General features: G+C 45.3%; 1 protein-coding gene across 1 annotated transcript in view; it reads right to left on the reverse strand.

The window, feature by feature from the left end:
- LOC124285107 (protein O-mannosyl-transferase TMTC2-like) overlaps nt 1-24,886 on the reverse strand; it is a 412,056-nt gene that overhangs the window by 267,400 nt on the left and 119,770 nt on the right. Inside the window, 2 exon segments of the mRNA XM_046721262.1 lie at nt 11,158-11,208; nt 11,210-11,270. Of these exon segments, the coding sequence (XP_046577218.1) occupies nt 11,158-11,208; nt 11,210-11,270 (112 nt within the window).

Consider the following 24,886-nt stretch of genomic DNA (forward strand, 5'->3'; position numbering starts at 1 on the left):
TAGGACTAAATCCTGAAGTTAGCCCGGACAACAGGTATTTGCAAAACGTTTTATCGGGGGTGGTGATCTAATTCACGGCGTAAATGTTCAACGTTAATGGGGGTCAGTTTCTCCGCTGCCCCTGTTCTCAGTCAATCACGTGGTGAGGATGTCTCTTTCTTGCACTTAGACTTCAAGTGTTTTCGTGAATTGCAGTTCATACAGACATGAGCAAACGGACATGTAGGCCGAGTACATCCCAAATCATTGTAGTTGTTGCCAAAGAAAGAAAGCAGTCTTCCTTGCAATACGAGACACCGTATATTACCGTAGATAAGCCGAATTTTGAGGACCAAAACAAAGCAGTCTGTAGAAGGGGGTCGCCTTATTTATGAGTTGTACGGGCATGGAAAGAGGTGAAATAAACATGCCATTTAAATTAACACACATTTTCACTGATGCTTCTGTAAACTTGCAGTCTGTGGATAACGAGGCGGTAATCAGTTCGTGATTGTTGATAATATGATATGAAATTGCTTTGCGGTTGAAGTGAAAAACACGTCCCCTCACGAACATGGTAAACGGAAGTTGTACGCACATGGAATGGGGTAAAACAAGCATTGCCACTAAGGTGACATAATCCCCCGCCGCAAATTTTCAAATCAAACTTATAAAGTAATGAAAGATTATGATGAAGTTAAATGTCAACAATAACATGACCAGTCAACCTCTCTTGATATCTTGCTGTTTAGTTGTTCAAACACACACATATTTTCAACACTGACTTTGACCTTGACATGAATGTCATAGTGTATGAAATATGCAAAACTTGTACTAAAGAAATTGCTTATTGAAAAACATTCAAGGGAGGTCTTGAAAGTCTATGAAGAAAATCCACTGGACCGTTCTTAAAATATCTTGCTGACAATTCAGGTTAACATGCTGAAATCTTCAAAGTGTCGTCGTGACTCTAAAAATTATGTGAAGGTCACCAAAATTGACTGGGCCCTGGGCCTTCCCTAGAAGAAGCTTGGTGAAAATCCACTGAATATTTTTTGCGATATCTTGATGACTATCTTAACATGCGATTTAACATGCTGAAATCTTCAAAGTGTCTCAGTGACCTTGAAAATTAAGTGAAGGTCACCAAAATCGACTGGGCCCTGCGCCTTCCCTGGATGAAGCTTGGTGTAAAATAAGAAGAATCTCCAGTGAATGGCTCTTGAGGTATCGCGCTGACAAGCATAACATGTAGGTTAATATGCTGAAATGTTCAAAGTGTCTCTGTGACCTTGAAAATTAAGTGAAGGTGACCAAAATTGAATGGGCCCTGCGCCTTCCCTAGATAAGGCTTGGTGTTAAATATGAAGAAAATCCAGTGAATGGTTCTTGAGGTAACTTAACATGCAGGTTTACATGCTGAAATCTTCAAAGTGTCGCCATGACCTTGAAAATTATGTGAAGGTCACCAAAATCGACTGGGCCCTGCACCTTCCCTAGATAAGGCTTAATACTGAATATGAAAAAATCCAGTGAATGGTTCTTGAGATAGCTTAACATGCAGGTAAAACGTTAAAGTCCCCTTGTGACCTTGAAATGAAGGTCAAGGTCACCAAATCTGACTGGCACCTTCCTTTTACTGTGATGAACGTAGGTACCAAATATGAAAAGAATCCAGTCAAGGGTTCTTAAGATATTCCAATTTGTACGTACGGATGGACGGACGGACGGACGGAGCCTAATACTATATCCCCCGCTTCGCGCTAAATGCGCGGCGGGGGATAATTATCCATTTTCTGTCAACTACACTTCATTTTGAGGCGTGAGTAGACACAATAGGATTGTGAATTCTTTGAATAATGTGGACCAAATTATAATATAATTGTCGGTAACTGCCAGTTGTCTGTGGTCTGAATTTGCCGCGATTAGGACTCCATCGCGGGGGGTCGGCTTATGTACGAAATATGTAATTTTCTGAATAAAATTGATATTTTATACTTATCCTGACTCATGCTCTTTTTTGCTTGTCTTCTTCTTCTTGCGAACATAGTGGAACACTTGTATCTCCCTAATTGAAGCTCCCTTCAATTTAAAATCACTAATCAATACTCACCAAGAGTTGCCTCTCTTTGCCCCTTTTGGCGGGAAAGGTGGCGCCACCACATCCCACATGCTTCACTCTCTCCTGTTTAACGAGCCCGACACTTGAATTTTCAGGGAAATCCAAAAGTGTCATGTGGGGAGGATGGAAGGGCTTACCTCATGAGTCAGGATAAGTATAAAATATCAATTTTATTCAGAAAATTACATATTTTTCCTTATCCTGACTCAAGCTCTTTTTGCTTGTAGAATCCGACGGAATCGGAGGTGGGAACAGATACTTTGGATTTTAATTAGTGATTTAGATGTAATAACCCCCTACGGGAACTTCATAATGGCACTGTAATTAAATTAATTTCTGCTGCTATCATACATAAGTTCTACCAGCTGCCATAGATGGGGGTACTACAACATTAAAATAATATAGGAATAAGCGACTCCAAAGTGGAGAAGCGACCCAATAGTACATGTAACATAGGTACTGGGTTTTAAGACTAATGTAGGCTTAAGATATACAACTAGCAAAAACTCCGTAAAGTTTGTAAGCTTGATAAATACTGATATAGTATATACAGATATAATCTCGTGAGACTATGTCTCATCGTCTACGAGGAACTGTCAACTGCTGTGCTAAAACCAATGGTCCGAAATGGTGAATACCTGAGACGTCCTCGGTGGAGATATCTCTCAGGTAGTGGTTAGCAAACACCATGTCGGATTTCCAAAAGCAGCCCTCCATAATGGTATTCAACAAGCAATTTCCATGTAGAGCGAGTGTCGTAGCCAGTGCTCTGATTTCGTGAGGATTAGATGCTCTTGGAGGGTCGAGTCCTGCAGCCTTGTAGGCTCGAAGTATGACAGTTCTGATCCATATCGATATCGTGGGTGCACGTGAGACTTCGGTCTCAGTCGCTGTAGGTAGAGGGATGAATAACCGCTTGAGTTTTCTTCGCCTCGTTTTGGATCGTTGTAAATAAACTTTGAGTGCTCTCACTGGGCATAATGATAGATCAAGCGTATCATGAGGTCCGAGTATCGAGGAAAGTGCAGGGACGTGGAATAATCTGTCTGGTTGACCTGGCATTTGATTCTTGGCGATACAGTCCCATCGCAGTCCCATATGCACTGTGTTTTGATTCTCATCAAAACGTGTTCTCTCGTAGTCTAGAGCGTGGATTTCTGATAATCTGGCTGCCGTTGCTAGGGATAGCAGGAACAGTGTTTTCTGCGTGAGAAATTCGAATGATGTTGATTCCAGTGGTTCATAAGCCTCACTTGTGAGGTGTTGGAGCACTATATTTAGATCCCATGCTGGAGCGCGAAATCTCTGTTTCTGATCTTCCAATCGGAATGCACGTAGCAAGGCCAGTAACTCTGGGGTCTTTGCCAACTTGACACCCGTTCTCATAGTTATCACGGAGCTTAAAGCTGCGAGATATGTTGATAATGTTGAGCCTTTTAGACGTTTAGTCTGTCGTAGGTAACATAAGTAGTCTGCCACTTGAGGGTGTGTAGCATTTCTAGCTGTAAATCCCTTCCTTTTTAGCAGCGTATGTCTCAAAACTGTGCCACTTGTCATCATACAAGTTGCGCGTAGAGTTGCGCAAAGCAAGCGTGACTGCTTTTGCCGCTCTGGCTGAATAACCTCTCTTGTTTAAAAACACTTTAATACAGTCCATACGTGAAGTTGGAATGCTCCTGGGTTTTCATGCGCTTGTTTTGTGTGAGGATGTACAAGTAGATTCGAGTGCTTTGGTAGTTGTAGTATTGGTTGTCTGATTTCTTGAATTAGAATGGGAAACCACGTTCTCGCTGGCCAGTAGGGCGCGACCAAAATTAGTTGGAGGCTCTGAGTTTGTCTGATTTTCTGTAACACCCTTGGTATTAGCGCTGGTGGCGGAAACGCATACGTGTTGAGGCCTTCCCAGGATATGCTTAGAGCGTCCGTTGCCCACGCTTGTGGATCCGGGACTGGTGAGACGAATGTTGTTAGCTGATTGTTGAAGCGAGTGGTGAATAGGTCTATTAATTGAGCTCCTATTTCCATGATAATCTGAGCGAAGATTTCTGGGTGGAGTTTTCCATTCCGTCGGTGACGGTAGATATGGCCGAGAGAGTGCGTCTGCTAGTACATTCTTGGCTCCGGGAATGTGGCATGCTCTGACATGTATGTTTAGATCGTCGATCAGATCGAACAGTTGGAAGCATAGAGTCAATAGGTTCAATGATCTCGTTGAACCTTGTTTGTTTATATAAAACGCCACTGTTGAGTTGTCGGTGTGGATCATTAGGTGTGCATTCTGTAGAATGGTGCTCCAATGAAGTAGGGCGTTGATTACTGCTTTCATTTCGAGCATGTTTATGTGCAGTTTGCTCTCTTCTTGGTTCCATAACCCTGATGCCGTCCGGTTGGCGAGATGAGCTCCCCAACCTTGGAGCGACGCGTCTACATAGAGATCGGTTTTGAACTTCGGCTCTGTTAAATAGATGCCTTCGCAAACATTCGACCTCCTGGTCCACCAAAGTAGATGAGGTCTGAGGTAATTCGGTAGACCGAATGGTTGAAGGTCGTCGAGATGAGCGTTGATGAGGACCTGTAACGGGCGTAACTGTAGTCTTCCTCTGGCTGTCATGTCTTGTGCTGATGTGAGGAAAACCAACAGACTCTCCCACTGTTGTAGTGGTAACGGAGAGAGTAAGGCTTGTGGAATGGTCTGTTGGATCTTGAGCCATCGGTCCTCTGGTACGACGATACGATTCTGTGTCGTGAGGAATCGAATGCCTAGAAATAGCAGGTCTTGCGTAGGTTCTAGGTCCGACTTGAGTAGATTCACTAACCATCCTAGCTGTGTTAGTAGCTTGGTGGTGAAATTCAGTTGTAGTTTGAGACGCTCTGGATCTTGATCTATTTGAATCCCGTCGTCGAGGTAGAATGCACTGCGTAGCCCTTGACGATGTAGGTAAGTGACGATGGGTTTCGTTACTCTTGTGAACAACCAGGGGGCCGATGATATTCCAAATGGTAGTACCCTCCATTGGTAATGTAGCCCGTCTAGAGTAAACCGTAGGTACTTCCTCGAGTCGGGATGTATCGGGATATGCAGGTAGGCATCCTGTAGATCTATACTGGCCATGTAGTCCATCAGACGAACGAGGTGCAGAAATTGAGGTAGATGTATCATGCGAAACGTTGGCGGTTTGCGTAGATAATCCCTGTTGAACGTGCTCAAGTTGTAGATGAGTCGGAACTTTTCCTTGGGGATTTTTCTTGGGCACTAGGAAAACTGGGGAGTAGAAACCTGGCTCGATGTTTACTTGATCCACGATTTCTATGGCCAGCTTGGTTAGGAGAGATGAAACAGCTTCTCGTAACTTTAGTAGTTGTTGTGCCTGGAAGTTGAACTTGTGAGGGTTGACTGTAAGCGGAGGCGTAGCCTGTAGTTGGATTCGATATCCGTGTTGTAGGATGTTGGAGACATATGGATCTTGTAGTATTCCCCAGTTCTCCCAGTGCAGTTGAAGGCATCCACCCACTTGTGAAGGTTGTACAGGAACGGCTGGGGGTGGAAGACTCCAGTCGTTCCGAACCCGTCTTTCATCGTTGATAGTTGCGGGAGCCTCTGGGTGCCCTGCCTCTTCCAGCTCCTCCCCTGTAGTTGCCGAATGGGCGGCGAAAAGAATCCTTTTCACCTCTGGATCCGGCTATCTTCCTGTCCCGTGCTCTCTGTAAACCAGTGAACTTCGATCTTCCGGAGTATCTCTGTGATGTCTGCTTGATGACGCTAGTCAGAGTGTCAATCGATTTAATCATGAGGACTTCTCTTGAATCCTTGATGACTTCTTTAGAGACTTTATCAATTCCTCCAGCGAAGATGGAAGGCGTTGACCATGGGGCTGTGAATAGAAGTGCTGTGAACTGTTCACCCCAACTACAGGTGGTGAGGAGACCTTGACGATGAGCCTGAGTAAGAGCTGCTGAGATGGATGAAAGGTGATCCGTCAAGAATTGCTGGTCCTTCTTCTGCATAAGGAGGGCCAAGTTTATCATTCTGTCGTCTTCTGATGTAGAATCTCGGGAATCTAGTGATGAGAGTTTCATTAATAGTTCTGGATCTGTTGAGGCCGAAAAACATTCTTCTGGTCATAGTTTCGACTTGAGCCAGCTTGCGATCCTCTTGTACGTCTTGGCCTTGGCATCGTTGATGACTTTAAAGTTATCGTCGATTTCTTGAGCTTTGTAGAATGGGTCCATGTTATGAGCAAAGAACTTCTTGGCGTTGAACTGAGGTAAGTGCTGCGCCTGAGCTTTAGTGGCTGTTTGGAAAGCTGTATCCAAGTTCTGTGGAACCGTTGCTATAGGGTCAATCGGAGGTAGGGTGATCGTGTCTGCGTCGTCCTCCCTCATGAGATAGGTGTGAGCCGGGTTGTTGTCTTTAGACGGCGAAGCCAGGTCCAGGTTGTTGGCCATCCAGTAGCGTATCTCTGCGTCGGAGAACATGATGCCTCCATCATCTTCGGTATCCGGAGCGTTGGTAAGAGGCCAATGATACTCTTCCGATGGTGACTGAGATGGAGTTCTGTATACTTGAACAACTGTGCATGGCGACGTATGAGGAGACATGACTGGAGACTTTCGCGGAGGCTTATGAGGCGAGCGACGTGGTGATCTATGAGGTGTCCTGCGTGGTGATCTATGTGGAGACCTATGAGGCGATCGACGAGGTGAACAGCGAGGCGATCGACATGGAGAACGGCGAGGAGATCGACGTGGAGAACGGCCTGACGAGCTGCGTCTGTAAGGTGACCTTTGCAGAGATCTACGTCGTGGTGAACGACGATAGCTTCGCGAAGCTCTTGGGGAATCCCTCGATGACCTTAGAGACGAAGATGACTTGGAGTCTGTAACTGGAGTCCTTCGCGAAGCTTCATCTGAGTCCGGTCCTGGGGAGTGACGACTTGACCTTCGCGAAGGCTGGTGGTCCGAGGCAGAGTCCGGGGATGAGAGGATCCTTCTTCGCAAACGCCTTCGCGAACGTTGATCATCAAAGTCCGAGGCTGGTGACAATCTAGGTGTCCTTCGCGAAGTCCTTCGCGAACGCTGATCGCCTGGGTCCTTCGCAGAGGTAGACTGTGACGTCCTTCGCGCAGGCTGGTCCCACAGTGGTGACTTGGTAGCAGCCGCTACGTTGACGGGGGGTCCCTCAGGGGTGACGTCTGCGGTGAAGCAGGTCCTGGGCTGGTTGTTTCTTCTCCAGTCCGTAGCGGTCTTCCATCAACTTCATAATCTGTTGAACCAGGTTGCCCGGGGCGGTCTGCGAAGTTGTAGTAGCTGCCCTATCTGCGTTGGTAGCGACGGGACCCATGGGAAGATCGTCAGTCCTCAGCGTTGATACATCGGGCTGATTGAGGATCTGCGCTGACGTCACTGTAGCTGACACCAGTTGTTTCTTGCGATGAACATCAGGTATGATGATCGGCTGCTCATCATACAGGCCCTGTTCTGCGGCGGGAACAATCTCGGCTGAGAAAGTTCTTGCTGACTGCGTTGTTTTCCCCTTGGTAGTAGACGCTGCCCTGGGGGTGCGGAGTCTGCGTTGTTACGTAGATGCCCTCTTAGTCTTAGGCTGCGACAACAGGAGGTCTGGTGATGCAGGACGCTTCTTGGAGACGGCGGACTGCGTCCCATGCCTCTCCTCCGAGGGTAACTCCAGCGGAATACCAGACGTGAGGGGGTCGTCCGACAGCAGTTGACTTGCGGGGGGTTCAGTAGCATTAGCCATGCCTAGACTCTGTTTACGTGACCTATCTGCTGCGCAGCTCAGGACGCAAAGTAAATATTTGTTAAAAGCAGAATTAGATAAATTAATACAGAAACTGCAACGTGAACTGAAAGCACATGGTACAGTACAGCTAGGGCATATTAAATGCGGATCAGCAGCAGAAAAACGTAACTTGCAAACAGTACAGATTTTCATCAACGTAATCTACTGAACAATCACGGCGTAAACCGCGAATAAACAGCAGTAAATACGAGTAAATACGAATAAATATCAAACCATATTGTTGAAGGATACTAGCTAAAACTCTATAAGAGACTTGTAGAGGTAACTAAGTAAGAATAATCAAAGGATATAGTGCCGTAGGGAGACACAGGTGCTCTCACATCCTGCTCACTGGGCGAAGGAGGAGAGTGAAGCATGTGGGATGTGGTGGCGCCACCTTTCCCGCCAAAAGGGGCAAAGAGAGGCAACTCTTGGTGAGTATTGATTAGTGATTTTAAATTGAAGGGAGCTTCAATTAGGGAGATACAAGTGTTCCACTATGTTCGCAAGAAGAAGAAGACAAGCAAAAAGAGCATGAGTCAGGATAAGGAAAAATATAACATTTTGACACTGATTTTAAGGGTCAAGTTTGGGGGTCAGCTTATCTTTGGGGTCGGCTTATCTACGGTAATTGTTTTTTTCCATAGGTTTAAATGGATGATGTAATAAACCTGATAAGATAACTGACAATTCCCATTTTGTAGTTATGCACTGGGTTATCCTCTAGTTCAAATGATCATAACATGCTGATAAGAACTGGATACTTTTTAATATTTATCCCTTGTTTGGAGAGAACAGATGCTTTTGTCGAGCGATAACCTTCTATGGTCCCATCGAGAAGTTGTAATCTTTTCTGAAGATGAAGCAAAATTTCTGTAATCATCTGAATTGATACAGGTCCATTGTCTGGTCCTGATCTGATTCTCTACTACTGGAATCGATCCTATTTATAGTAATATAAAGAAGAAGTTGTAAGCTCTGGGTGATTGCGATCTGAAACAATACTCATATAAATTGGCAACTGATTGTTGAGGGATGTTCCAAACAGATCCTTGTCCGGTTGTGATACAGCATCTGCAGGTTATGGTGATCTTCCCTGGGATGAGTCTGGCCAAAATGTTGTAATCTAGACTTTCCACAAGATCATAAAGTTCTCAAATAAGATGGATGAGGAATGGCAACATCTGAGTCTGGAGATATAGGCAGCTACCATGACATTGTCTGTGGCAACTAGGAGTGCGGAGTTCCTTGGATTAGTGCCCAGAGCTGGATGGCTAATAAGACTGCTCTTGTCTCCAAGATGTTGATATGGACTCGAAATTGGGATAAGTGCACAGAACATAAATAAGACACATGGTCCTGAAACCTCTGAACCCAACAGGATCTGAAATCTGACGTTTTATGATTGATCATGGAAAAAGTTTTTTAAGAAACCATCATGTAATATTGTTCAATATTCATGCTTCATACCGAGGGGTGAAATGGCTGGTGGAACAAACCTGGCTGTGCTGAGTTGCACCTGAAGTGTGTGCCGGTGCTGTAGCCTTTTGTAATGATACTTGTAATAATGTGTGCCGCAACATCGCTTGAAATGTTGTCTCTACACGTGCAGCTTAATAAGTGGCTTTCTTTCCAAATAATATGTATTTTGGGGACACAATAACTGGCAGAAGTTTTTACTGTTTAGACGTAATAGTATCTTCCAATGAACCTTGTACAAATGCTAAAATTGATTTTAGACAAGGCACCAACAGACAACTGGCACAAACAAATCAGTCACAAAAGACAAAACTGAATCATTACTATGACCAAATTAGTCACCAAAATAGGGCCTGCAAATTAAGTGCAAAGAATCTGACCAATTGAAACAACAGACATTTCAACACAGGTGTCATCCTCAAAGCAAGTACACTGAAAAAAACATATCTACATGCATAACTGGGATTTGGCAGACACAGCCAAAAAATTCAAAGGTTGAAGCTGTGTTAAATATCACAAAACAATGTGAACGAGCCACAAAAATGTAAGCAGGTCACACTAATACCAAACTTCATCTGAATCATAACACTAAACACATTTTAGTTTAAATTGTTTCTTCAAGTACTTGTGAAGTAATGGTTAGCCTTGACATGAATGGTAACTTGGCTGACAAGAGAGTTAACCTGCAGGTCGCGGAATAGTTCGGCCTCAGTAATATATAGATAGGTTTTCTGTCATGGTGAGCCATTAACTTTAACTGTGATAAGGCAAGGGATGTTTTCTAAAAACTTGGCCTTTCGGGTGAAAAATGTAACGATAACATTGATAAGCTGGTAATGGCAGGGTGTGTCTTTGGAGAGAGACCGTGGTGGGTGCGAACTATTTATTCCAGTCACATACACTTTCAATAGCATGTCAGTGATGGGTGATAAGATTTTTTACTTGTGTTGTGAAACTCCAAGCAATTATAGATTTGTTTAGTCTCTGAAAAGTCCATTCATGGTATGACCCAGTACATAGAGACATTATGGAAAATTATAATTACAAAAATGTCTTTGGAATAGACCCCTTTAAACTGTCAGACATATCCAAACCAACAAACCTCCTATTGTCAATTTTGATAAATCAAATGAAATCAATATTATCACTGAAGTCTTTAAACTAATGTGATTGACAAGAGACAGGGAAAACAATAAAAATATGCAGACCTGGTATTCAAAATGTCTGGCTTGCAGTATGTGTCTTATCAAGAATTAACAAGAATTCAAAGTTTTGGCTTCACTGGTTGGGTGGTTTCTGAAGAGAATATGCTGCTAGGTGGATGACAAACAGGTCATGACATAGGTTCACCAGTCGTACACAATTTAAGCTAAAAATGTATACGGTACAGGAGAAATTATAATGGACTGTCAAGTGAACTTTCTTTCTCAGTACAAAGTACTTGAAAAGACTAGTGGCATCTTCTAAAACAGGCCCTGCCATGGTTCAATTGACCCAAACTGAGACAAAAACAATATGTGGCTAAACAACAAAGTGTTTTGACAGTGAATGTGGAGGGCTTATCAACCTTGAACTGTATGTCAGGTACAGCCCATTTGTGATACAGGTTATGAATATTAAATAAATTACATTTGGTAAATGAGCAAGGAAAATGATGCTGATTGTCCCAGGAGAAACATTTTGGCAAATCTGGTACTCGATACCTGACAAGGAGATACTGGAATGACTAAAGGAATGCAACCAGGTGATTGACAGGAATGATCCATGTTCTACTTACAGGTTGTAGTGTACATCAGCCATGTTGCCTCTGTGCTTAAGGGCATTACGGTGCTTCTTCAGCAGCAGATGTCTGGCCCTGCTCATTCCAAACATTGGCCAAATTTCCCCAGGCTGTGACAGGACAAAATAACTCATTAGTGTTTACCGACATTTCATACAATAGATATGAACATATATTCTGTAATTCTACAACGCTGAGTGGCATACACATATCCCATTTTATATGAGTCATATATCACAGTGTGCACATAATATACAGTATGCACATGGATGACTGATAAATTGTCAGATTGCTGGGTCATCTCTGATCATCAAAGAGATCTATTTGTTGAAACTACTTGGTAACTGTACTCAACAAAACAAACCACTTCAAGTTCAATGTCAAACATGAAAATTCTATGATGTGATGTCAGATTGTCTGTCCTGTTGTACATGGCCTAAGCAAGCTAACCTCAGTACATAATGGGTAGATTAGTACAAGGTTTATGAAAATGACATGGGAGAAGCTCAGTGACTGTTGTGTATTGTGCATGAAATGGATCTTTGTTATATACATGTGTACAGTGCAGCATCAGGCAGGTAAGGCAACATACCAGCTACAAGCTAGTGATAAAATCACATATGTACTATACTTTCATGGACTGATATTACGAGCAGATAAACCAGGTCATGTGTAATAACTAAATCATATAATCTATAATTGTAAACAGAAATAAAGGCAGCAGCCTACTATTTTTTAAAACTTATGGCAAGGAAATATGGTTTTGAGGTAAGTATGAGCCCATCAACCATCAATGACCATGAGTTTGTCCATGTAGCGTTGAATATTTTATGTTGTAACAGGTGCAGAAATATCATGCAAGATCAGAAATGTTATGCAACATTAAAGAAAGGCAAGATAAAAACTAACAAAAGCCTTCATTAAACAGGCAGCATGTTCACTCCATGACACAATGATACATGCCTCCATGGCTACGTTGAAAACCAAAATTACATGTTTGTCACAACTAATGGTACTAACCAAAATTGAACAAGAGAAAAATACTTCTATTCGTATTCCACAATGGAATTCCTTGCCTTTGAGTGAATTGCTATCACTTAGGTTGTCTACCAGTACTATTACTGAGGACTGGATTAGCTGATGAAACAACACACAGCCTACTTTTCCTGTGTGAAGAGCTTCATCCTCATGTGACTCCACGCCCTGCTACATAAGTAAGGTAGACAACCATAAAAACACATGGACTAAGTGTTAACTGATAAGATCTGAGCCTGTTGATTGGTATAAATTGTGCCCGACCATGCAACAGACACCCCACTTTTCCCTGGAAGGAGGCAAGATGAAAAGGATAGACAGGGTGATAACCAGGGACCCCAAATCATGTAGTAGCTTTATGTCCTGAGTAACATTCTGCAGACAGAATAATGTGATGGTATTAGAAGATCACCCCTAGCAGGCTGACATGATCTGCTCCAGTGAAAAGGTCTTTCAAAATGCTAGGGACAAAACAATGGCTTATATTTCATGTGGTTTGTTTGTTCTAGCTGTTTTGACCAATTCATATCCCTAATTTGATATAGCCTGCATATAATTTAGTCTGACAGCTGTGATTGGGTGATTTTGTGTAAGAATTTTGTGTTTTTTAAATGTACATCCATCCAGTAATTAAAACTGACCATATTTTTTAATATCTAGGGCTGTCTTTTTTTACTGATGACTTATAGTGAATGTGACCAAATGTATTTTCAATCAGACATGCTGGAAAAGGAAAAATATGAAAGCTTCATCCAATTTTCATTTTTTTTCTGAGAAGCTGCATGTATATACAGTACATAAATCACAGATTTGACTAGTAGAGATGTTTCCAAATTTTCCTACAGGTTACACTATACCAAATCAGAATTTGTATTTAATCCAAGCACTTTTTTCCCAATTCTTCAGTGCAGACTGAATCATCTAACAGCTGTGATTGGGTGATTTTGTGTAAGAATTTTGTGATTTTTAAATGTACATCCATCCAGTAATTAAAACTGACCCTATTTTTTAATATCTAGTGCTGTCTTTTTTTACTGATGACTTATAGTGAATGTGACCAAATGTATTTTCAAGCAGTTGATATTTAGTGCAGAACTGGAGTTGATCTGTTTTGCTTCCTGTACTCGGAAAAGGAACACCCTGGGGTGTTCATATTTCTATTGCTTCTTTAAGGCCAGACTATGCACACATGTACATGTAATAGCTGTTGATATCTCAGTTAATTTTTAAAATTGTTACTATAGAAGTCAATGGGAAAATATTTGGTTTTGTGTAACCTACAAAAGACTGTCTTCTTACAGTTAACACATTGAGAAATAAGTAGTCAGTATAACAGTATATATATATAGTTCAGAATAAGAAGCCCTATTCGTGTTCATAATCAGTTCAAGTTTTCAGCTGGCTTCTGAGGTTTTTGCATATTTTTTCATCTTTTAAAAATTACATCAAGCAAGTTTCTTAAAAAATACATACATTTGTTTGGACAAGAAATGTTCACAGGCTGATTTTTTAGTGGCCATTTTCAATGTATCTCACTTCACACAACAGTTAAAGGGCCACTGATCCAGAGCGATTTATGTTTCCAGCCAACAGTCTAATTAAGAAACCTAGTGTTCCCATACTGTCTACAGTTCCAAACTGCCTACAGGTTAAAACAACATGATACGGTCCAGTGATCAGGAAGTGAAGTGAAGGGGAATACACCGATCTGACCTGTTCTACCCTTGCTAAAATGAACTTGACCAGTTAGTTGGTTAATGAACTGACCTGTTCTACGGTGTCTTCCCACTCTGCCTACAGAAGTACAAAAATGACAAGTGGTGGTTGGTAAGACATTTTTATTCATTCTGAGAATTCTCAGTCTTTACATGGAGACATGGATATATCATGAAAAATTGACAGTCTTTGAAAGTTTTACAATCTGGATAATGTCATACCAAGGCCGAACACAGTCGATTTATTGCACCAGTGTGGTTCCAGGTGCCAATGGCCTTCATCAATCGATTGGTGCATTCCATGCATAGAAGCTGTGCTGCAGTTATTGCCGCTTGTGGTGGTCACACTAGATACTGAAGTCAAGAGTCTGAAAGGACTGCAAACGTTCACGTAATGTCTAGTAGTATATACACTGGGGGTACGAGATCAAGTCCAACAAAAGACTCTGTAAAGCTTCATTTATGAAATAAAGCTTTTGTCAGGCCCTTATCTCTTTCCGCTATTGTATATACCAGGTTTGAACCCCCAGTTAACTTCCTGGTCACTATGACCGCGAACCAACACTTTCCTGATCACGTGACACGATAGCTCTATGTCGTGTTGACAGGAAACAGTTGGTTACAGGATACTATTGGGATCACTCGACAAGGTAAGTGTTAAATATTTTGCTTGGGGGGTAACATTGTGCCGTGATTCCTCTCTGACGGCAGCCCGTGGCTGCCCTACATGATGTTGATCTCAGCAAAACAGTTTAACGTGAATCTCCTATGATTTCTTTGGTTTTCGTAATGAAGGCTTGCTGGGCTTGTTGTATCCCCTGTTCTATGTACTTTTTTTTCTCGTCTTCGCTGACGGCAGTCTTACGAGACTTGTTTTGAATCTCTCGTTTCATTTCGTGATATTTTGTGAGTTCAGAGAGGACCAAACGAAACTCTTCCTCTGAGATTTTATTGTCAGTGAGTGTGGTGGAAATATGGTCGTCTATGGTGTTTAACTTTGCATCGGCTAGGATCCTGATCTCGTCGTGTTTCAATGCCTTACGATGCAGTCTGCGTGACACAAATTTAAACACCAATCCAGCCAACCCTGACACCCCAGCTGTTATTTCGATGCCTAGCACTATGGGTGCGGCCACGATGGTGGTCAACAACCCGACACCTACCGCCCCTAGTCCCATGCTGGTTGCCATTAGGGTGGTTTCAACCCCGTCCACGGCATTGAAAGCCCTATGGTACTTCTTGTACAATGCTACCTGTCTGTCGCGGTCTTGTTCTAGTTGGTGTTTTATGTCGCATAACTGTCTCAAGCAGAACCCGTCTACGGTTTCCAGTGTCTTCGCTACTTCCTCTACGACTGGGTACAGCCCCATCCTGTGTGCATATAATATATCTTATGAGATATTTTTTAATTGGGCTTCATTTAATAGGCGATCAATGTACTTGAGGCTTATAAGGTTTAGATCCTTGTGCAGGGAAGTAGGTGAGAGGCTAATAGGTAACTCTGCATCCACACGAACCCCATGGGGGCTTACTAAGAGGACTATATAACCCGTTGAGGGTTCCGGTCGTATGACGATATGGTAACGTCGGTTACTGGTCAGGAGACTCCAGTGTATTGTCACCCCGGGTAAAAGTTGTAGTTCTGTACTATAAGGGCTTATCCCGAGATGGACTTCTATGACGAGTGTGGATCCTGGTTTCACAGTCATAAGCCCCAATTGGGAATCGGGGACGTCAAACCTTAACTCATCCTTCCAGTATGAAACTAACATGTTGCTCGTGTGATCCGGTGTTAGTTGAGCACTTATACCAGGCCCCGGGAATGAAAGCCCTAAGCAAGATACCGTTGTTCCTAATTTCGGAGACATACCTATCTTTGTCTAACGAGATGTAAGGTGCGGTGAGGGTCACGTTGATCAACCATTCGGGTTCCTTAAAGTCTGCTAGAGACATCAGCTTATACACGTTGCCTCCAAAGTGCAGGACGTACACGGCGCCGCTCACGTCGGGCCAATCGAACCCCTCTGTGGCTCCTAGGTCGCTAAGCGTGACGTTGGGACGATGATTGGTCATTGCTATATTACTATTACGAGATAGTTTCCAATTGTTTTTCTGATAATCTCTCAGGGGTGCACTTCAACCCCATGAGGTGTATGTTGTCGGGTAGGAAAATCTTGGTGAGGGATATCGTGTCTTCCACGGTCACGGTGACCCCCTGCAGACTGGTGTGGGAGTCGACACCCATCCGCACTTAAACAGTGCAAACCTGATACTGGTGTTGTTTCCCCCACCGGAGTTGGATCCCCTTCACGACTCCGACTTCGCGTTGTGGTTCACCTAGGTAGACTTGGATGACCAGCGTGGAGTTTGCTGGTAGACTCTCCAGGATATTGACCACGCCTTCGAATTCAGACACCACCTGCAATGCCACGTTTTGCATCCCGGGCTTGCTCGATAGCATGTGGGCTGCCATACTGGAGAGTGGGCTGATGATTACGCTACGCCTCTGCGCCGGGACGTAAGCCACGAGCAGGGTTCCGTTGTTCACGACTTTGTTTAGGTAGTTGTCTTTGTTCTCTGTGAACACGTAGGGGGAGCCGAGACTAATGTTGAGAAACCAGTCGACTTGAGCGGGCAACAACACCCACTTGTCATCGTCGGTGAAGACGAGGGTATACTGCCTGTTTCTAACAATGGCCGTGTTCTCAACATCTTTTAAGTCGAACAGTTTGCCTCCGAACGATGGGTATACCGCCCATCTATCATCACCGATGCAGACTAGGTCGAACTGAGTGTTGAGGGCCGCTCCTGAGGTATCTACTATGTCACCTAGGGTTCTACCGATGGAGGGGACTTCAACGCGTTTGTAAATGTTATTTTTAAGCTGCAAGGTGTATAGTTTACCATCTACTCCGGGGTCGGAGATCCCCACATTGACGCATTGTTTCAACTTCATTCCGGGACCTTGTGCGCTAGTCATTTTATGTGCAGCGTTATGCTGAGGTATCCTATATTCACAGGATTATGCTTTATATCTAAAACTGATATTACCAACTCAGGGATGGTGCCCCGAGTTAACCTCTTGTACTGCCGCGGTGAAAACGACTCGGTTCTGCCGTCGTTGTATTTTTCCGTTTTCACCGGTACGGCTCTCAGTATCGTGGAAGGGTGGCCACCTTGAATGTTGTCCGTTGTGCTCAGCTGACCGAGATGAATGCACAGCTCTCAGTATGGTACTAGGTCGGGTAACTTCGTGCCTGTGACGGTAGTTGTGGGTTTTATCTCATCCGGCGACATCCCGAGTGTCCTCGCCAATGGTCAGCCGAGCCTCAAGGGGTTTATTCCGATGTTGGTTAACACCACTGTGCCGTTTGAGTTGTTCATCTTGAGTTCGGCTCCCAAAGGTTTGAAGACCTCATCGCTTAGCGAGCACACACTGTTGTAGCCGTCGATTATCTGGTTGCGGGCGCCACTGACGAACAGCTTATTGTTGCTGGCGTTGATGTTGGTCCATCGCGGCAGGTAGGTGATATCACAGAGTGCGACTTCGAGTTGGCCTGACGTGTTATCGATCGCGTGCATCAGCTGAACGGACTCACCGCTCGTTATTCCTGGAAGTGTTACGTACATGTTAGAGTATATATACCCATTATATAATACTTTAAAAATGTACAAACCGGGAGTGTTTTACCCTAAACATAGATTTCCCGCACATGAAGATCGTGGTCGACGTGGTCGGGTTGCACTTCGGAGCCCAGTTCATAGATGTGTTCGACCGGTATAAGCTTTCGGTGACTAACGTCAAGGCAGTCCACGCCTGGTTCAACACCCCTATGCAGTTCTGGCAGAATCAACTCAACTTCGCCGTCTGGTGTGTGACAACTGGGTGTGGCTTGACATTGACCGACACTTGGCGGGGACCGCTGAGTCAGTCTGTGTTCACGTTCCACGTGTACTACCAGGTCAGGCGTATCCTCAAAGAGATCAGCGCTCCGCTCCCACAGGACAAAGCATGGGATGCAGTAAACAACCTGTACGATAGACGGGCCTACGAACGCGTTTGCAATGAATTCGAACTAGACCCGAAGACGGATTGGCATTTGCCGGGCCCGAACCATGGGTTGGGTATCCCCATCGTTCACAATATGCCCCTCGTGGAAGCCAGCGAAAAGATGAAAGAATGGGGGTACAAGTCGTATCATCACATCACAACAAACGAGTAGGATGACCGTTACATGGCTTTCAACGACAACAGCAAGGATTACCAAGTCTGGATGTTCGAGCAGCCAGCCGTGGATGACTGGAAAAGTTCATGCTGGACACGTCGAGAGGGTTCACTCATGCCGGTGTAACCAGATTGAACGACTCGATTCGAACGTACGTGTGGGCGCTGTTGGGTGCTCGGACGCAAACGCTTTCCAACATCCTCGGTAAGGGGACTGCTTACGACGCTCAGAAACAGTTCGTTGTTAACGTTGAGGATGCTATCAATGCTCCAGTTGATCTACCGAGTGCTATCCGACGCTACCAAGACGTGTTGGAATACGCCCGGTCGAAAGTCGACTACCTGTTCGAGGTGGGATTGTACATGGCTCCGAGCGATATGCAACTGAGAGTAAAAAAAGTGGTGGGTTACAACAACGAAATAGTCATAGCCACGGCCGACCAGAAGTTGGGTGTCAATGCAGGCATCAACGTGAGTCACGTCCCACCTCCCACGGGTGAAACGAGTATAGTTGTACCACCCCGATGATGGGTTTCAGAGACTCATCAGCCTGACTGAGTTTTATTTTCTCGCGAGCGATGTGCTCATCAATTTCGTTCAGTTTCCCCATATTGTTCATGAGTTCTCCACGAATGGTTCGCAATGCCCTGTCTAGCCCTCGCAGTTCTCGAACAGGAAATTCGAAACCCGGCAAGGGTTTGTCATGGTACGTGGCCAATATTTTTTCGATACTGACTGATGTTTCTTTAGCACGTTGGGGCATATCACCTTCACCGCTGAGTTTGGCCATGGTGTTTTGCACATCTTGGACGACCTTCGGGGAAAGCTTAGGCCGTGCGCCACCGTAATCTCTGAAGCCTAGTTCATCACGGATCAGTTGCCTCCCACCAGGGCGATTGCCTAGCGTAGACAAGGCAAGCGTTTTTCTCGTGTGTTTGTTCATGAGATCGATCCCCAGATGAGCTTTCAATCGCAGCGTGCCCTTCTTGTCGATGGTAAACTTGGAAAAGTCTCGTCCCCACGGATTGACGTAGTTTCTATCTGGCTTCAACGCGTCGTAGTAGTCGTTGACGGTCGATTTTAAAAGTTTGTTGCTAACGGTGTCGCCCATGAATGAGGTGTCATCGTAATCCCCATCATCGAGCGCACCAGCACCCATATCATCCATCGGGATGTCCTCATGACCGCCTTCAGCCATTAATTATATTAAACTTTTATATTTTATGTATATGACAATGTACGGTAGGAAACTAGATCCTTTCCGAAGATCAAGAGAGCCTCTAGGCGTCAGAGCCGTGTGCTAGTCGGTGACCATTACCAACAATCCCAGCAAGATAGACCAGAACCAAACGCTGCTGGTTAGATTCCCCAACCTGGGTGAGAATGACCTCATCGTGCCCGGCACGGTTCGACTGACGTTCAACCTCACGCTGACCTCAGCCAACGACAAACGCGAGCTCGTGCGGAACGTAGGTCGAGCCATCATCAAGAAAACCACCATCAAGATCAGCGGCAACGAGGTGCTGAGCATCGACGACAGCGACGTGTTTCACTGCTACGGGGACCTCTGGAGAAGCGAGGGAGAACGCGTCAATGACGTGTACCAAGGTATCAGCAAATCGACTCGGTTGTGCGTTGGATATGGCTTCACGCAAGACCAGCTAGACAAGATCTCAGAGGGTGAAAAGGCCATCGCCCAAGCGTACGGGAGCAGGTTCTGCGTGCCGCTCGACTTCGAGTTGCTCACGGGACACGCGCTGTTTTACCAGGCCGCGGTGGGTGATAGGCTTGAATACGAGCTCACGTTTAACGACTACAGCAAAGTCGTGTGTTCGCCATCGAGTTACGCCATCGACAACATCTCTCTGGAGTTCGATATGGTCACTAGCCCCGAGCTGGCAAGGCAGGTTCGAAACCAGTACTCGGGGAAGGTGGCCATCCTGGACTACCGCATACTGCGGCATAGAGCGTTCATACAGGATAAGAGCGACACGTTGTGGAATATCAACCTAAACGTGCCGGCGCGATCGATGAAAGGCATCCTGATCGTCCCCGTGGAGACAGCGAGAAGTTTTTCAACCCTTAGATTGAAAAGGTGGAAGTGACTATCGAGGGCGTGCCCAACCTGCTGTTCAGCGCCGGTATGAGGGCACACCAGCAGTGGGATGAGATAACGAAGCTACCGACCCGACACCAACACGTCATCAAGGACCTGGATCTAAGCTCTGTGCAGATCGGTGAATACCTGACCACCAAGTACGCGCTATGGTTGGACATGCGATCCACGGACAATGATCAATTACATGGCAGCGGTCGCTGCATCGACAACGGCAGCGAGGGGATAACCATCCAGATTACCAAGAAGGCTCAACCCGCGGGAAAGTTGAAATTATATCTGTACGTGATTATGGACGCGCAACTTAATATAGACAATGGAAGATTCGTGCAAGCCATCTATTGATCTACCCCGCGACCCGCACTGCACCATAGTGTGCGGGCAGACGGGCAGTGGGAAGACCGTTTTCGTGTTGGATATGCTGGAGGGGTACTACCGGTATGTGTTTGATAACATCGTTATCATGTGCCCTACTTTGCACATGAATAGAACGTACATGGAAAGACCTTGGGTGATGACGGACCCGGACGTCCACAGAGTCGACCCAGGAACACGTCTGCAGGACTAGTTGAAGGCTTATCACGGGAAATTTAAAGGGGAGTCGACGCTGTTCATCCTGGACGACTGCAGCGCTAATCGCGAGAGATAACAAAAAAGAGAGACATGCTATCGTACCTGGCCTTCTCCGGCCGGCACACAAAGCACAGCGTCTGGGTGCTAACGCAGAAGTTCAACTTGGTGTTGAAAGACCTCAGGGGAGCAGACGCGATGGGTGGCCTTATTCCACTGCAAGGACAGGGATTCGTTCGAGGAGTGTTTGAGAGAGAACGATGTGATGAGCAAACTAGAACGGGAACGGGTGAAGAGGCAGCTAGCCGAGACGAAGCATGTTAAGCTCATGCTCAAGACCGACCAACCCGTGGACTATAGGGTGTTTTAGCTTAGCAATGCTAAACAAAGTCTTAGCAATGCTGAGCAATGCTAAGCTCTTAGCAATTAAAAATTATTCTATATGGTTTGTGAAGTACTCATCGTGTGCAATTTAACCTTCATCTCGCTGTGTTTCGCCTGTATCGGTTATTATATCATTAGAGTTAAGAATTGCTTGTTATATTATAGGATGGAGTGCAACGACCTGCTCGAACAACTGTTGGTGGAGGGTGATAATCGAGTGATGCCTGATGATGACAAGCGAGAGAAACTAATGGCGCTGGCGGTCGGCGGCAAGGCCAAACAATACTTTGGGAACAATATCACTCCCGATAAGATTCAGAAACTACCAGCCGATGAGGTCGATAAGCTGTACGCGAGATATGAGTCCCGGCTCGGGGCCGAGATGACGAAGACTATAGGCTCAACAGTGACGCAGATCTACACCGGTTTGGCATCGTATGCCCTCCCCATTCCCCCGGAACGTCGACTTCACCTGTGGGAGGACCTCGAGAAGGACCCCTTTATCCAACACACTTTGAGCGCCGTCAGCTGCCTGCTGTACCATAAATACGGCATGTTCTTAGCCCCGGTGACAGCGGCGATCATCACGGCGAAGCATTGTCAATTTAAAGAGGGGAATAATAATCTTAATAGTATACAAGATGGATGCTGCCCAGACAACCCCGTTGTCAAAGGAGATACCGACAGAGGAGGAACCCCTTACAAGTCACCAAGCAGAAGAACCCTAAAAGGGTCGCCGCCGGTAGAAAAGGTGGTCTAGCCAAGCAACATAAGAGTAACTATATATGGGTTGTAGGCGCAACTGCTGCGGTTGCCGCGGTTTTCATGCTTTATAATAGGCCACAAGCACCACCCCCACAGGCACGAGTAGAGGTAAACCCCTATATTATGTTGTAATTAAATATATGTTTCTATATCATATACATCATGTCTGAGGGGAAAACGTTCGTTAACGAAGCATACCACGCAACCGTGGTCACCAGCCTAGCTGTAAGGTACGCTCGGTTGACCAAGATGGTCCTCAAACAACCGACTTTCAAGCTTGACTTCGACCTGCAGGATATGGGCATGCTCATCATGAATTTGGGTATGGCGATGGCCACCAAGGATATCCTCGTGAAGCAAGGGATCATACCGGGGAATATTTTGAAGTAAATATAGACATATATAGGATGGCTACGATCGCTATGATGGTCGGCGGGGCTTTAGTCAACACCCTGGCATTTTCTGGGAGTAATTACCTGTTCTCGAAATTACGGGAGTCGAACGCGGCCGAGGTAGAAGCGGAACGAAAACGGCACAACATAGCTGTGGAGAAACTGCAAGCCGCGCAAGCTGAGTACGCGAAGAAACGTATGCAGAGGCTCGATTACATTAACAAACGACTCCAGCGTGAGAACCATGCCGTTAAAACGTTCCATGACGTTGACGCTGCAGCGAGAGAATACTACCTACTAACCGGCAAACAGCTTCGAACCACTCCATGAGCCCACACTTGCTCAGTACTACACACCATCCCCGAGGCAAAAGGACCGAGAACTGACCTTCGTCGTGCTGGGTCTAGCAGCGACTGCGTTGATCGTAAAGCAATTAAACTTGGTCCCCATATGAGTATACCAAAGATGAGACCTGCCCCGTACTGATGTCAGTACATACTTATGGGGAAGACCGAGACCTGCGGTAGCAGATGTAGGACTGAGGGGTACTGCTGTTTTCATAGGAGGTGTTTCGCGAACTACACGTGTTCCGTGTGCGGTATTGGAGAGAAATGTCACTACTGTTTATGTAAAGCCCACGGGGCAAACGTAGTCAGGCACCAGCTTATCTACGAGAAGAAAAAGGACTACATAAACGAATGTAGGCGCCTCCTTAGTATGGAGACCTAATTAGAAATTGTGTACACCTAGGTATAATAATGAATAGTCTACAGTTCGTTGAAGTTGAACCGAGGGAATGGCTGAGAAGCTGGCGGATGAATGTAGGCAGAAGTATAGAGATCGGTGCCCTCAAACCTCTAATTGTTGGTGAACTCTATAAGGGGTGTTCATTTACAATCATGGTGAAAATAGGGTTTGATGGGCACACTTGGAATTACTTTGATCGTGGACTAGCAGGTGTATATCATCACGGGGAGATAGATATGCTTGTCGACAACTCGTTGCAAATAATATAAAACACCCTACTATGCTGCGCATGTTCCGGGTGGGTCGATGAGTTCTATCTAGATATTTACTAAGGATTTTATGGCGCCTCCTTTTTTTGATGGTTGGAGGAGTTACCTCCCTTGTTGGCGGCCCAATTAGAGATTGTATACACCTGGGTATAACAATGCCTACTGTCCGAGAGCTCAAGCAGATTGCGAGAGAACGCAGTGTAGTGGGTTACTCCCGAATGAGGAGACCCCAACTGTTTAGATTACTCGACATACAACCCCCTCCCACGGTGAAACAACTCAAACGCCAAGCCAGAGAGCTGGGGTTGACTGGTTATTCCCGTATGAGGAAAGCCGGGCTAGTCGCACTGTTGCACGACCCCGTACAACCTCCTCCCATGGTGAAACAACTCAAACAGGAAGCCCGAGAGCTGGGGTTAGTAGGTTATTCCTGTATGAGGAAGCCCGAGCTCGTCGAACTGTTACATCAGCACAGAGTCGTTGATCTAGAGTTTGTGCGCACTGAACACGCTGTAGGTAACTATCTGAGAGGCTGGCGCATGCATGTGGATAAGAACATAGACATCGGCGACGTCAAGCCGCTGATCGCTGACAAAGTTAATGAGGAATTGAACGATTTGGAAAGTCTAAAGTTTCAAATAACGGCAAAAATGTTGCTTGATAAAAACAGCAGAATGGTGCCATTGAGTACGTTCAGCCTTACTTCCGGGGTAAACAAGAAGTCGTGACTCATGCCGAGACTAGACGAGTCCATCGATACCAGTTTCAACAAATATGGGAATATTTGGAACGCTTCACGCATAGGGGTTCTTAGTGGGCCGTGGATAAAATCGATAAAATCTATCTAGACATAGCTAACTACGTACCGTTCAGAGGTGGAGTGTACCTAGACTTGCCCCCCTTACTACAAGAAAAAACAGGCCATGGTCAACATCAAAAACAGAGGGGACGATTGCATGAGGTTAGCGATCAGGTCAGCCTTGTTTCCAGCCAACATTAATTCGGAACAGGCATTCTAACTATCCCCAAGATGATGGGCTCAACTGGGCTGGTATAGACGAACCCACCCCCATATCCCAGGTCACCAAAATCGAGAAACAGAATGATATAGCCATCAACGTCTTTGGGCACAAAGGCAACAAAACGATCGTGCTCAGGATCAGCCCAATGGAGGGTCACCGTGTGATCAATATATTCATGATCCAGCGAGGTGATAAATACCACTACGCATGGATGAAAGACTTCAGCAGGCTATTGTACGACCAATCGGCACACCGAGAAAAGAGTCACTTCTGCGAATGGTGCCTGCACGGCTTCACCCGACCCGACCTGCTGGAATCACACCGGGAGGATTGCATAGGTGTGGGGCAGACGGCCATACGAATCGACATGCCCAAGGAAGGAGACAATATCCTAAAATTCGACAACCACAAGAACCAGATGTCCGTACCTTACATCATCTATGCCGACTTCGAAGCCCTCGTCAAACCCGTTGACATCGGCCCGGC

Source organism: Haliotis rubra, unplaced genomic scaffold (genome assembly GCF_003918875.1).
Source record: "Haliotis rubra isolate DU_JTF1 unplaced genomic scaffold, ASM391887v1 Scf352, whole genome shotgun sequence".
NCBI lineage: Eukaryota > Metazoa > Mollusca > Gastropoda > Lepetellida > Haliotidae > Haliotis > Haliotis rubra.